Source organism: Papio anubis, chromosome 11, assembly GCF_008728515.1.
Source record: "Papio anubis isolate 15944 chromosome 11, Panubis1.0, whole genome shotgun sequence".
Taxonomy (NCBI): domain Eukaryota; kingdom Metazoa; phylum Chordata; class Mammalia; order Primates; family Cercopithecidae; genus Papio; species Papio anubis.
In genome coordinates, this window is record NC_044986.1 from 125,151,429 (window position 1) to 125,167,264 (window position 15,836).

Consider the following 15,836-nt stretch of genomic DNA (forward strand, 5'->3'; position numbering starts at 1 on the left):
CAAAAAACGAAAGTGGGGAAAAATCTCTCCTGGAAACTGGATCACAAAACTGGGCCAGTTACCGTTAAGCCTTTAGAGCTACTTCATGCTTTAAGAAAACCCAATATACAGCAAGTCACCTTAACTAGACAGTTAATTATCTACATTATAAAAAACATTAGATTCTAATACTGTATTAAAGAATTTATGCTGAGTTCCTACAAGTGAAAATAAGCCCTAAGAAAAAACTTTGAAAACCACATTCCACACCATGTTAATATAAATTGCGTGACAAAGGGTACTTTCAGTCACACACGTTGAAGAAATACTGCCTCTGTTTAAGCAATATCACTAAAAACACCTTGCATACAACTTTTTGGCCTACATCAACAAGAACAGCAAACTTTCTAAGAACGCATGTCTGACTTTTGCTTTCAATGCTGAGGAAAAGAACTGGTGAAAAGGACTGAGGATCGCCCTGGAAAACCGACAGAGCTACTTCCTGGATGAGCGGGCAGTCCTGCAGGCCTCAGGCCGGGCCCTGGGCGAACATTCCCACCTATCAGGGTGCCAGGCCCCATGGGTCTGGGCACTAACAGGCTGGACACGCATCGAAGGCTCACAGATGTCCTTGGCGATGCGGTGGCCACTGCAGAGAAGCCCTCGGAGCAGAGGATCCCTCAGAATGACATGGTGGCAGGGAAGGCAGGAGACCCAGGGTGTGCTCTTACAAGTCACATTCAGAACGTCCCAGACAAGTGATCGAACGGACACACATAACCTGGCCATTTCTCTTAATCAGGAACTAAACCCACACCCCGGACCTCACCCAGGTGTGCTGCGGCGCGGATGCACATCTGAGGAACTAAAGCCGCACTTCTGCTGTGGAGCGGATGCACATCTCAGGAACTAAAGCCGCACTTCTCCTGTGGAGCGGATGCACATCTGAGGAACTAAAGCCGCACTTCTGCTGCGGCGCGGATGCACATCTGAGGAACTAAAGCCGCACTTCTGCTGCGGCGCGGATGCACATCTGAGGAACTAAAGCCGCACTTCTCCTGTGGAGCGGATGCACATCTGAGGAACTAAAGCCGCCCTTCTGCTGTGGGGCGGATGCACATCTGAGGAACTAAACCCGCACCTCCGTGCCCTGTAGCGCGGATGCACATCTTAGGAACTAAACCCGCAATTGGCGCCTCAGGTGTGCTGTGGCGCGGATGCACAGCTCTACACTTTTGTAAGGATCACGCACTCTGTGGGTTTTATTTGGTGTACTGGCTCGAACCTGCAAAACCTACGCCAGAGACAAACGCAAGCGGTACTAAGAAGATGCCTCAGATGAAACATTTTTGTAAAATTTCTCATTTCCTGCTTTTCTCATTATGAGGCATGTCTAAAGGCTCACAGCTGATCTGATGTCAGGAAGAGTTTGTGTTCAATAAAGGCGTCCATGGCTCCACCTGCTGACCAAGCCCTCATCCTGCAGGAGCACAGCTGAGGAAGCACCAGGCCGGTGAGGGGAAGCTGGATGTCCAGGAGCCCAGTGGACTCGCCCTGACGCAGCAACAAAATTAGCACCAAAGAGATCTTTTCAAAACTTATTTTTGGATGTACACATGAACAAGATACGCTACTTCATGATAATTTGAGTAAGAAACGAAAGCATAAACGATCTGAGTAAGCCTGGCCCGGGCAGGTCTGGTCCACGTTCACCTCATGCCCACGGTTCAGGTGAGTGGAAGCATAGACTACAGCTTGGAAGACCCATGTGGGAGAGAGGGCACACGGAATTACACACTCCACCTTACTCTACCCCCACACCTGATTCCATAGAAAGACATAAACCCTAGGAAACTGTATTGATAGGTCCACATTAATACGAACTCCTTCATAACAATTACTACATTCTTCATAAGTACAGCTCTCTAAAAACCATTGTTTCACGTATCCACCAGCTGCAAAAATTTACCACAAATTAATCAGATTTTTTTTTTTTCTGAGACGGAGTTTCGCTCTTGTTGCCCAGGCTGGAGTAAAATGGCGCGATCTCGGCTCCTGGGTTCAACCTCCTGGGTTCAAGGGATTCTCCTGCCTCAGCCTCCCAAGTAGCTGGGATTACAGGCATGCACCACCACACCTGACTAATTTTGTATTTTTAGTAGAGACAGAGTTTCTCCATGTTGGTCAAGCTGGTCTCAAACTCCCGACCTCAGGTGACCCGCCCGTCTCGGCCTCCCAAAGCGCTGGGATTACAGGCGTGAGCCACTGCGTCCGGCCTAAGCAGATGGTTTAAAGATGCCACCAGCATTCACTACACTTCACAGTCAAATGGCCAAGACCACACGGTTGCAACAGCCTTAGAAGCAAAAACATGCACTTGCAATCAACTCCAGTAATACAAATACAAAAACTTTTCTTTTTACACAAAACAAAAATAAAGTATTTTAATTAAACAAGGTAACTGAACAGAGACAACACAGGGCTAGAAGAGTCTTAAATAACACAAGAGGCACCTTGAAGGCACCAGGAGGGACTGCTCTGGAATCACCCCCTAGAGCCAAACCCTCAGCAAACCACCTGGCGTCCTCATGCCTCAGTTTCTTTCTCTGAACTGGGGTGATGCCAGGGGCTCCAACAGTGTCTGGCACAAACCAGCAACTCACCAAGCCCTGGCTCCACTGCATCCTCCTCTGGACAGAATTCTTGGGCCTTTCCATTCTGCCCTCATAGGGGACAGACACGGCAGGGCACACCAGTCTATACCTGCGACCCCCATATCGGAAGCACATAGGAAGCTGCCCTGCTCTCTAGACACAAAACTATCCTCTTTACCCAATTCTCAAAGCTCTGACAGATTTTTGTGCTCCATACAGATGACCAGAGTCAATGCAGTGAGAGCTGCTGGGTCGTCCCAGCCTGGGGCAGGGAGCTGTGCTAGGATGGTGGCACTCGGCCCTGCAGGTGCCATGGGTGGGGGGGTGGGGGGGCACCAAAGCAACCACAGGGATCACAACCACCAACACCAACAAAGTGCAGGTGCCTATGCTCGCTAACACTCAAAAAACACAGTGCCAACTAACCAGTGTAGACAGAATTACAAAGATCCCCTTCTGCAGGACTCAATGTAACAATGAGCTGAGGCCCTGGACCGAGGAAAGGTCACTGGAGAATTAACATCCATGGAACAGTGTCGCTTCACTATTTGAAACAGGAGAGCACCTCTGGCAGGCACACCTGCAGACGCCATCTTAACTGCAGGAGTGCTTCAGCACACCAATAGCACAGCAGAGAGGTACTTTAAAGGAAGTCATAAGAAAAATGCAGAATGAGGGGCATTCTACAAAAGAGCACCAAGATTCTTCACCAAAAAACTCAATGTCCTAAAAAGTAACAAAAAATAGGGGAAGGACCATTCTAGATTAAAAGAAGTCAAAGGACATAATATCTAAATGTGATGAGAGAATCCTGATTAAATCCTAGATCTAAAAAAAGTATCAAAGACATTTTGGGGAGAACTCAGTAAATCTAAATATGGACCAGATAAAGGATGCCATAGAATTTTTACTAATTTTCTTATTTGAACAATGCTACTATATTAGGAGAACATCCTTATTCTTAGAAAATGCATGCTGGAGTTTTCCTTTCAAAGGTCTCAGCCAAAGAAAATATATAAGAGTGTGTTACAGAGAGAGGTGTGTATACATCTACAAAGACAGCAGTGCTGCAATACAACAACAGGCGAACCTAGGTGAAGGGTAAGTGGGCGTGTATTTCAGAGAGAGTTGTGTACACATGTGTAAAGAGAGACACCGGTGCTGCAATACAACAAGCGAACCTAGGTGATGGGTAAGTGGGCGTGTGTGTTACACTTATGTAGAGACAGCAGTGCTGTAATACAACAGGCAAACCTAGGTGAAGGGGTAGTGGGCGTGTGTGTTACAGACAGCAATGTGTACACGTGTAAAGAGAGATAGTGGTGCTGCAATACAAGAACAGGCAAACCTAGGTGAAGGGTTAGTGGGCGTGTGTTTCAGAGAGAGGTGTGTACACATGTAAGGAGACAGCAGTGCTGCAATACAACAGGCGAACCTAGGTGAAGGGTTTGTGGGTATACTGTACTACTCTGTTAGTTTTTATGTAGGCTTGAAACTTTTCTAAGAAAAAAGCTTAGGAAAGCACTGCAGGTGCAGGAGTGAGACCATCTTGCTCCTCCCACCCTCTAGGCCTCCAACTGCCCTTCCAGTGAATTCTCATGAGGAACAGCAGAGCAGCCATGTGGCCCCTCTGCCCCGACCTGCAGTGTTGCCAGGTGGCGGGCCCAGGTGCAGCCAGGGCTTTGCTGTGGGGCCCCTCTGCATCTGGTGGACGTCAGGGAGCACCACATCCAAGCTAACATGCATAGGAAGCAGCGCTCCCCGAGCCACGGCATCTTCCTCACCGATAAGCTGGCCTGCAGCGGGGTCAGGCCATGTGGCGGAGCTCATGGGGGCCCAGCTCGGTGCCCGCTGCACCCTGATGCAGCAACGACACGGTGCTGTGTTCAGCCACTGACCGCCGGGAGGTCTGTATTACTGTGGCTATCACTAATGAAGCTGGCAGAATAAACGCCGACCTGATGTCAGGACGGAGTAGTTTAATGCGTGTGATGCCCCCGAACAGACCCAGGCTGACACAAAGACCTCTACGCGTAGTCGTGACTGCTGCCTGCTCCTGTTCCAGTCTCAGAGTCAAGGAATTAGCTTTCCAATCTCAAGCTTCTTTTTGAAAACGTTGTCCTGGTCGGGCGCGATGGCTCACATCTATAATCCCAGCACTTTGGTAGGCGAGGCGGGCGGATCACCTGAGGTCAGGAGTTTGAGACCAGCCCAGCCAACATGGTGAAACCCCACCTCTGCTAAAAATACAAAAATTAACCAGGCGTGGTGGCGGGCGCCTGCAATCCCAGCTACTAGGGAGGCTGAGGGAGGAGAATCGCTTGAACCCAGGAGGCAGAGGTTGCAGTAAGCCAAGATTGTGCCACTGCACTCCAGCCTGGGCGACAGAAAAAGACTCCGTCTATTAACAAACAAACAAACAAAAAGTCCTATTTTCCTTTCCAACATCTTACTAACATTTTGAACGCTAAATCTAAAACTTAGTAACTCACGTTAAACATATAAAACAGATTTTCATATTTGGAGTTCATTTATAAACCTCTCACTGCACGCTGCTTATCCAGACGTGGAGTGGAGAGCAGCACTGGTGGGAGGTTGAGGGGGCATGGAGGAGCGAGGAGTGGCCGGGACAGATCCCACAGGCATGGCTGGCAGCAGACCTGCCAGTGGACCACATGGGACATGATGGGGGAACGGGGAGCAGAGGTTAAAAGAGAAGAACCAGGGAACACTCTAGGTAGACAGCCATGAGTGGGCAGGCAGTCTCATCATTGACTGAGCAGGGTCAGACTCGGGGAAGGAGGCGGTTACAGAAAGAACTGATGAGTTCTGTTAAGACCTTACGCTTGAGTTGCCGGAGAGAAACCCAAGCAGAAAGGGACACACTGGATTGAGGGTCTATGTCTGCGTGCGCATCTATGTGTGTACCTTCTCCCAGAATATACCACGCAGACACGTGTAATAACAAAAACTAGATGGAAAAGACCCAGGAGATGCCCCGTGGGTAGTGGTAACAGCTCCCCCAGCACCCATGGTGGCATGGCCAGCTCCTGTGCTCAGCCACAGGCCTTGTGGGTGGCAGTAACAGTTCCCGCGGTGCACAGGGTGGCGTGGCCAGCCCGTGTTCAGCTACAGGCTCTGGCAGCCCTGCTCTTTTCTAACCCTCTCCACCCAACTCCCCCATTCTGTCTTCTTTAAACTTCTCAAGAGAACATCTGAGGGTGCCCTCTGTCAATCTCCTAGATCTTTTGAAATAGCCAAAATGGAGCTAAATGTTTAGAAAAAGAATAGCAGAATTTGAAAGGTAGTCGTTTTTTTGAAAGATAGTAGAGTTGTAAATACTGAAAATTAGGCTAGAATTAAGTTTTCATGTCAACCCACAGAACTTTTTTTATGGCTAAAGACAGATGTCTAAACTACCGCAACTCACTCCGTGTGTCCCTGGAAAACATTCACCGAGTGGATGGAGGGGTCCCTGAAATCCCAGAGGCGGAAAGTCGTGTCGCGGGAAGAGGTCACCACGAGCCGCTGGGTAGGGTGTGTGCAGCAGTGCGTCAACTCCTGGTCGTGCCCTGTAACCAAGATGGCAAAACACAAGGTCATCACCTGAGGAGCACACTGAGAAAAAAGCTTTTCAACAGCACAAGAACCCAAGAAGCCGTCTCTCTTAGAATGTGAACCTGACCTAATGGAATCACTCAGCAGCATGTGGGTCACGGTGGGGCAGGTTTTCCCTCAGAAGCTGAAGTCCTTTCAGCCGTCCACGTCAAAGGAACAGAAAACCAAGCAGGTGCATAACCCATTTTCTGACCCTAACAGTTAGAAGGTCAGGCAAATTAACAGGCTGAATGTGAGAACCACTTAAATCTTAATTCTTTGATTAGAATATCTTCTAATGATACTACGCTGTGGGTCCTCACTCAAATACAATCTTTAACGCTCATGCAGGAAATGCACTTACAGACAGATTCGCAGAAGCAACTTCAGTAGGCAGAACCCCAAGATGGCCCCAAGCCACCCCCACCCCGTACATGCCTGCCGCGCTTCCCTTCAGTTAGGGCAGAGCCTGTAAATAGGATGAGATTATCTTTCTGGTAATTATGATACATTATAAGGCAAAAAGAATTTTGCAGATGTAATTAAGGTCTCTAAATGAGTTGACTTTGAGTTCATCAAAGGGAAGATTGTCCTGGGTGGTCCGGCCTAGCCCTTAAAAAAGGTCACAGAAGTTGGAGAGTTCAGAGCAGCAGGGGAGCTCCAGCTGCAGAGGAAAGTGGCTGCTGTGTGGGAAAGGCATGCCCTGTGCAGGGACCCCGGGGCCAGGCACAGCCTCTGCACACCCAGAGGAGCCCTGGCTGGCAGCCGGCAAGAAGACAGGGCCTCAGACTCCAGCCGCAGGGACGGCCTCCTCCAATGATCAGCAGGCTTGGAAGAGGATCGCAGCCTCGGGGAGGTCCCGCCCAGGCAGCACCCTCACTCAGGTCTTTGAGGCCCCAGGGAGAAGAGCAGCTACCATGGGCCCAAAATTCCTGACCTGGGAAACCATAAGGCCATCAATTCCTGTCATTTTAAGACACTAAGATTGTGGAAATTTGTTACAGAACAATGGAAAACTAATACAACTACCATATTTCCAATATCTAGATACTACATGCTACAATTTAAAACCCCTGAAGATAAAATAAATTTAGCTACCAACAGTTCTATTATTAACAGAAAGAATCTCCAAAAATTACCACAGAAGAGCCAAGAGGACTGAGACTCATTCTGGTCAAGAAGTAATTGGCAAGGTCAGACATAACCCATGGACATAAACTAACATGCACAGCCAGGAGGCGGCGGACTCAGAGAACCCAGGCACCTGTCAGAGAGTGAACGAGCTCAGACGTCTCCACATCGTACAGGTTTGCCGTCCGGTCCCAGGAGGCAGTCACAGCCTGCTTCCCCCCAACCAGCCAGTCAGCGGCGATGACCACGCCCTGGTGGCTCTTGAGGGATGTCAGCGGGACGCGGATGGTGGGGCAGTCGCTGGACACGTCCCCATCGAGGTCGGGCTCATCCTTGTCAGAGCACTCTACTTCATCTTCCCCAGATATCTGCTGCCAAAGGGAAGGCCAGAAAAGAAAGACATTTCCTGGAAATCTTGAGTTTCTTCTGACACAGCTACAAAATAGATGGTTCTCATTAATCTCTTGAGGACATATCCATCACGATGGCCACCACCAGGAGCCCGGTGCTGGCCACTGTGATGAGTATGTCCGCCTCTGACCCATAACTGCTGCCTGTGAACGCCCATCAACTCTACAACCATCTCATACAGAAAAAAAGTAGAATCCACAGTGCTGTCAACTGAACTACCATTTATTTCCACGCATCAACAGAATGGCAAATAAAATGATTTTCAACATTTAAGTTTTCATCAGTTATTAGTAGAAATGCAATATAAAACTAACCAAATACAAGTGAAAGTCAGTAATTTATTACATTGCAAAAAAGAAGCATTTTCATTCTCAAAAGCCTACTTAAAATATACTTAGAATTCTATTGCTATAGTCATAAAAGTCTATTTTCCTTTGTAACACCAAGCCCCCTGTCAAAGGCCAAGGCTAAAACAAACACATTACAGCCAGCTCTGTAAGAAAATCTGTATATTCATCCAACAAATATTTATCAGGGGCTGACAGAGTGCCAGTCCCCACCCCCAGCCCAGGTGCTGCTTACACAGTGCAGAAGAGGACAGAGGGCTTCTGACATGCACACATGCAAAACTACGCTCAATCTAGCAGGTAGGAACTCTGGGGTGAAGACCCCTGGTAAAGCTCCTGCCCTCAGAGAACTAGCAAAAGAGAGACCACACACACACACACATACAGACACACACGTTAGTATGGGGAGGTGTGTCGTATGTACACAAGTACTAGTACTGGAACTGATACAGTTTGGCAATTTGTCCCAGCCCAAAATCTCATGCTGAACTGGAATCCCCTGTGTTGGAGGTGGGGCCTGGTGGGGGTATCTGGCTCATGGGGGAGGATTCCTCATAGCCTGGTGCTGACCCCACAATAGGGGGTGAGCTCTCACCAGATCTGGCTGTTTGGATGTGGGGCACCCCCCGCCCCCCGCCTTGCTCCTGCTTCCATCACATGATGCCGTCTCCGGCTTCGCCTTCTGCTGTGAGTGAAAGCTCCGAGCTCCCTGAAGCCCCCCTAGAAGCCAAACAGATGCTGGTGCCACGCTCCCTGTACAGCCTGCAGAACCAGCCAACTAAACCTCTTTTCTTTATAAATTACCCGGTCTCAGGTATTTTTTAATAGTAATGCAAGAATGGCCTAACACAGGAATGTCATGAGCACAAGCACATTACTAGGGGAAGCACGTCAAAGGGACGCACAGCAGCACGGCAACGCACGTCACAGGGACACACAGCAGCAAAGGAACGCACATCACATGGATGCATAGCAGCACAGGATTACACATCACTGGGAGGCACAGCAGCACGGGAACACGTCACAGGGACGCATAGCAGCACGGGATTACACGTCACAGGGACGCGCAGCAGCACGGGATTACACGTCACAGGGACGCGCGAGCATCGGATTACACACGCCATGGTGGAATTTACACAGCACGGTGTCGACGCCACAGGAAGAGACAGCAGCACGTCGCAAGTCGCAGGGATGCAATAGCAGCACAGGAACGCACACATCACCGGGATGCACAAATAGCAGGGGAGCACAGGTCATAGGACGCGACCGCAGTTATCGAACGCGCTCAGGGACGACGGCAGCACGGGAACGCGACGCCGGCGGTAACACGGCAGCACGGAAGCACGCCACGGAATGGACGACGGGCAGCACGTATCCATCGCCACGGGACGCGACGGCAGCACGGAACACGCCACGGAAGACGACATATCAACACGAACCGCACGTCAGCGGACGCATCGGGCAAAGACGCGGGAACGCACGCCACAGGGACGGCAGACGGGAACGCGACGCTACAGGACGAGCATCGGCAGCATCGGGGACCACGCCACAGGACGCACGGGCACAATGGGAACATACTACATGTGGATGCAGAGCAGCACGGGCACACACGTCAACATGGCCATACAGAGTAAGGGCAGTAAGTTCTATGAAGTAAAATAAAATAGGTCAAGGGGCAGCTGGATGGGGGCTGCTATTTTACATAGAATACTGAGGAGGGACTCTCTGATGAGGCTGCACATGAGTCAGATGTGAGGAAAGGAAGGGTTAAGTAAGGCTCGCCTATGCTGAGGAACAGCATTCCGCCATGTGCGGAACAGCTACAGGAGGCAAAATCCGAGGCGGCATCGGGACAGCTCGTGTAATCCCGGGAGACTGTGGAAAGGATGCCAGGTTCCATTCCGTGTGATGCAAAATCACCAGACGGCTGTGGGCGGGGTGTGATGCCAGGTGTGTGCTGTGTGAACAAACTGCGGAGGGAACGGTGGAAGGGGCTGCTAGGGGCAGAACTGCGGACCCAAATTCCTGTGCTGAAGTCCTCACCCCAGGACCTCAGAATGTGGCTGTTTGGAGAAAGGGGCTTTAAAGAGGTGATTAAGATAAAATGAGACCAGGAGAGTGGACCCTATTCCAATAGGACTGACGTCCTTGTAAGAAGAGATGAGGACACAGACACTCCCAGAGGGATAAAGGACCCAGGAGAAGATCCATCTATGAGCCATGGAAAGAGGCCTCAGGAGGAACCAGCCCTGCTCACACCCTCATCTCGGGTTTCCAGCCTCTGGGACTGTGGGAACACGGATCTGTTGTTTATAAGCCACCCTGCCCCTGGCACTTTGTTATGGCAGCCCCAGAAAACAACGGAGGAGACGGACAGGAGATGAGAGAAGTGCCCATGAGAGAGGGTGGCCTGGAGTAGGATGGGAAGAAAGAACTGAAGCGCCCTCTGCTGCAGGAGTGGCTGACAGGGTGATTTCCACAGGCAGTAAGAGAACAATACAGGTGTTTACACCGTGGAAAGGTGTTTGGTCTAAAGCACTGGGTGACAGACAGGGACGTTTCCTGAAATGGGTGGCACAAGGAAAGGAACACCCAGAGACAGCAAGTTCAGGGTGGCACGTGCAGCTCTGTCGGGACGGGGGGCCGGGGGGCCCCAGGCTCACAAGACTGGCAGAGGCCACCAGACAGGCTGCAGCAGGGGAGTAGTCAGGACGCCACCTTGAAGGCCGGGGGTGACGGGTGACAGCACTGCATGTGGCTGGGAAAACGGCTCCAGAGGGAGCACAGCAAAGAGCCAGGAGCAGCCACAGGGCAAACCCCTCAAAGGATAAAAAGAAGGCCGACGAAGTTAAACGAGTAACTGGGTGTAACTTAACTCGCATGCGACAGTCATTCTGTTGGTCTAAATGTTTCCACTATGCCACCCAAACACTTATCAACACTGTGGATGTCAAGCAAAACTCGCAGATGCAAATTTTAAAACACAAGACATCTGTCCAAAAGCTATAATGATTCAAGATGAATACAGATTTTAACAGATTAGAGTTTGTGTTAAAATTTAAAATGAAAACTGCTAAGCAAATCAGAGTCAAGACGGGCTGGCAAAAGCTTCAGAAAACAAAACTGCTTTCCACCTAAGGAGCCTCATTTCATCCAGCAGTGCTGGAAGGAACCTCCCACGCCGTTTCTGCAGGGACCTGGCCATCCACAGGCTGCACTGCCTCCTCTTTTTCTAGGGAGGGCCCAACACAACTCTGTGAGTGCAATGCTCCCAGGACAGCTCAAGTCACGGCACATCACAGAGGTTCGTCTTTAACTCAGAGCCCCCAACACCAGCCCCAAATCTTGAGGTGGCAACTATCAACATGAGAAGTGCGCTCACCCAACACAAGCAAAGTAGTAAAGAAGAAAATAAAATTAAGTGAACATTCTAAGTGAACTATTAGATGTTTTTAATGTAAGTACTGTACATGAATCTTCCCTCTGATAAAATCGATGTCTTTCTTATTTGGAAAACAATCCATACACTAACTCCTTTGAATTTCCTGAGCATCAATGCTCACCCTCCTCACCTCTCCACCACGCCCACCATCAGCGCACATTTCACTTGTTTCATCACTAAATGTGCATGTTAGTGGACAGTGTTATGCACTACATAATGAATAGTCTGGCAATTCCACAAAGAGAACAAAACTATGTTAATACATAATACATTCAGTTAAAAATGAACTATTAGAACCTTTATTAGGACTGAATAAAACTCATTTATCACTGTAATTTATTAACTGCTTAACTGTCTCCGCATAGAACAGTTTAGAATGTTCACAAAGCAGAAAACTCAAGGAATATTCCAAGATGAAAATATCAAAACTAGATTACTCTCATCTTTGCAACAATCACACCCCAATACAAAATGAAAACTTCTAGACGTGTACATCATCTATGCTGTCTGCCTGGCGCTGTTCCCACCTGTTCAGGCGCACAGTGAGGGCTGAGCATGCGGGAAGATCACGCCACTAACGTTTAGCCTGTCACTGAAACTAGGGAGATAACTGCACTCAGAGAAACATTCAGGCCTCTTTGTGATCATAAACATAGGGTGCTGGGCTACCACAGACAGCGCAAGGCAAACAGTAAGTGAAGAATTTTACAAATTTATGGTATAAATACATGAATTCATTCTTCTCAATACACAACATCTTTTGTTATCTATGTTTAAATTTGAACCACATAAAATTGATGTCATACAGGCCATTAGCTGATGTGATGATAAAAGTCCATGAAAGATACACCAGATGTCTAATATTAAACAGACGAAACAGTAAGAAACAGGATCCAAACGTAAACTGTAAGAGAGTGATGATAAACGTTCACTATCTGTAGAAAGGAAGACTGGAGCAGATGCATGCATACAGAGGTAAAGGAGTGTCTTTCTAGGAGCTGTCTCAGTCAGCACAGGCCACCAAAACATAAGACTACAGGCCAAGAGGCTTCAACAACAGAAATTAGTTATTTTCCAGTTCTGGAGACTCTAAGTCCATGACGAAGGTGTCAACCAGTGCAGCTTCTGGTGAGGCCCCTCTTCCGGTGTGTAGCACTGCCATCCTGCAGCATGCCCACAGGGGCTCTTCTATTAATATTAGCATAGAGAGGCTGGGCACGGTGGCTCACGCCTGTAATCCCAGCACTTTGGGAGGCCAAAGAGGGCGGATCATGAGGTCAAGAGATCGAGACCATCTGACCAACATGGTGAAACTCCGTCTCTACTAAAAATACAAAAATCAGCTGGGTGTGGTAGCACACACCTGTAGTCCCGGCTGTTCGGGAGGCTGCGGCAGGAGTTTCCCTTGAACCTGGGAGGCAGAGGTTGCAGTGAGCCAAGATCACGCCACTGCACTCCAGCTTGGGCAACACAGCGAGACTCCATCTCAAAAAACAAAACAAAACAAAACAAAAAAAACGGAGAAATGGGGAGAGGGGGAGAGAGAGAGCATGCGCACACAAGGGCGGCCATAAGGGTGAGTGTCTGATGTCTCTTCTGACACACTCATCCTATGGGATCAGGGCAGCCCCTCCACTACCTCATTTTGCTTTAACCTCTTCCTTAGAGGCCCCATCTCCAAATACAGCCACACTGGGGGTTAGGGCTTCAACACAGATTTCTGGGGGACAGAGACATTCAGTTGAGAACATCCTGTCCCTGGCCTCCCCCAAATTCATGTCCTTCTTGCATGGCAAATACAGTCGTCCCATCCCAACAGCCCCAGAAGTCTTATTCCAGCATCAGTGCTAAGGTGTGAAGTCCCAAGTCTCAACAAAACATCACCTGAATCAGGAATGGGTGAGACTCAGGGTGCGATTCGCCCACCCTGAAGCTGAGCTCCCCTCCAGCCGTAAACCACGGAACCCAAACGAGTTACGTGTTCCCAAAATACAACAGTAGGGCAGGCACGGGACAGACGTTCCCTTTCCAAAAGAGAAAGAGGCAACAGGGAAAGGGTGGCGGGGTCCAAGCAAGTCCAAAACCCTGCAAGGCAAACTCCATAAGCTCTTCAGGCTCCAGAGAGCCCCTCTTGGGCTGGATGCGCCACCCTCCAAGTATGCTGGGGCAGGGGCGTCACCCCCTTGGCTAAGCCTGGCAGCCCCACCCCCACAGCACTGGACCACGGCAGCCTGGCCCTGAAACCAAGGAGGCCCCCACACTTCAAAACCAAGGAAGAAACAGGCCCTTGTCCTGGGAACTGCGGTGACAGCTGCAGCCCTACCAACCTCAGAATCACCTTCGGGGCGTTCTTCCCTCATCTTGAAGGGTTGTAAAGGTTCTTGCCCAGGCAGCGCTGGTTTCTGTGCTGTGGAATCCCAGCAGTCTGACACCTTCCTTCATTCTGTCCCTACCATGTCCCCTCTGGTTTGAGCTGGTGGAGTCTCTGGGTATAATCCCATCTCCAGTCCTGGATCCTGCTGCAGTGGGTGCTTAAAGCCGTGGCTCCCACCCACACTCACCTCCACGTCAACTGGCTATTCAGACAAACCCTGCATGTTCTCTTCGGAACCGGCTTTCTCTTTTTTTTGTAACAGGCATAGGCTGGAAATTTCCCGAATCTTACAAGTTGTCATCCCCTTTCCCATAACAACTCTTTCAGAGTATCTCCGACCTTTAGCACTTTATTATAAGCAAGGAGAGCAACCAGGCTGCACCTTTAACATTTCATTCACAAGATCTCGGCTCAGCCAAGTCCTCGGCCATTTTGTAATGAGGATCACTTTCTTCCAGTTCCCCGTAACCTGTCCCTCACCTCCTCTGAGGCCTCAGCAGAAGAGCCTTCAACATCCACTTTTCCACAACATTCTGTCTATGATACTTGCATTCTCTAAGACACTAAAAGCTTTCTCTCCAGCTCTCCCCTTTCCTCTCTGAGCCTTCACCCGAGCCATCTTCAATGTCCGTATTTCTACCAACAAGCCCTTCACAGTCATGGAGGCTTTCTCCAGCAGGTACCTGAAAACGCCTGCAGCATCTACCCATTCCCAGCTCCAAAGCCATGTCCACATTTTCAGGCATTTCTTTAGCAGCCCCCCACTTTGTGGTACTAAAATCTGTCTTAGTTTGCTCTGGCTGCCATAACAAAATACCACAGACTGGGTGATTTATAAAAAACAGAACATTTTCTCACAGTTCTGGAGGCTGGAAGTCCAAGATCAAGCCAATTCAGGTTCTGGTGCGGACTCGTCCTTACAGACGGCCACCCTCTGGCTCTGCCCTTACATGACACAGAGAGTGACAGAGAGACTGAGAACACAGGCGAGCTCTCCACCGTCTCCTCTTATGAGGACCTCACACAAACTCACTGAACCTTAACTACTTCCTTAGAGGCCCCATCCCCAAATTCGACCATACAGGGGCTGAGGGCTTCAACGCTGAACTTGGGGGGACACAAACATTCGGTACATGACAGATATTATAAATGGATTCTCAGATTCGCAGACATCAGCATCCTACACACTCGCAGGTAAGGAAAGGTGCTTACACTAGTGTCAGCAACAGGCTGGGGTGTCGGCAGCTGCACCGCGTATCTCCAGATATGAGCAGTCTGATCTCCAGAAGCTGAAGAGAGAAATCGGGGAAAATTACCCAAGGCACAGACCATGGTAAAATGCGCTCTTCACCGCCCCTCTGGCTGAGCAGCAGCAGTCAGACCTTTCCGGCTTAGTGACCACTTAGTGAGATGAATGTACTTTTTACTTAAATAACTCTTTTCTGAGACTGCATCATGCTATTGAGAATAGAGTACATGTCCAAAATTGAGGAAATAATGATCACTTAAAAAACTATTTCACCTTTCATTCTAGCATAGGAAGTCCTGGAAGTTCAGAGAAAATGTACAAATAGTAGATTTTCCTCTCCATCTATCTGACCTCTAAGAAATCCTATCATATCAGAACTCAGAGCTGCGATCAACTCTGAGATGTTCGGGAAAGCGACACTCATCTCCATCCATTCAACACAGATGCGGCCTTTCAATGGGCCAGGCACCTATCAGCACTCTATGTGTGCGGCTCCCGTCCCGCTCTGTTTTCAGCAGCCAGTTTGCGAGGAAACGCTTTTATTGAGGATTGGAAAGACAAAAGTACAGCACTGTGGGGCACAGAACAGGCCTCGGACACCAGCATGGCTACATCTCACCCACACACGGGAGGCAGGCTGGCTTCCATCTTC

General features: G+C 49.3%; 1 protein-coding gene across 8 annotated transcripts in view; it reads right to left on the reverse strand.

The window, feature by feature from the left end:
• Positions 1-15,836, reverse strand: part of WDR37 (WD repeat domain 37) — a 74,700-nt gene that overhangs the window by 19,730 nt on the left and 39,134 nt on the right. For 6 of the 8 annotated variants that reach the window (XM_009213876.4, XM_021942997.2, XM_003903321.3 and 3 more), the window contains 3 exons: positions 15,148-15,224; positions 7,495-7,732; positions 6,064-6,205 (listed from right to left, as the gene is read on the reverse strand). In XM_009213876.4, the coding sequence (XP_009212140.1) occupies positions 6,064-6,205; positions 7,495-7,732; positions 15,148-15,224 (457 nt within the window). The remainder of the gene's footprint in view (positions 1-6,063; positions 6,206-7,494; positions 7,733-15,147; positions 15,225-15,836) is intronic. The other 2 variants (XM_009213877.2, XM_031652562.1) reach the window with 1 other exon arrangement.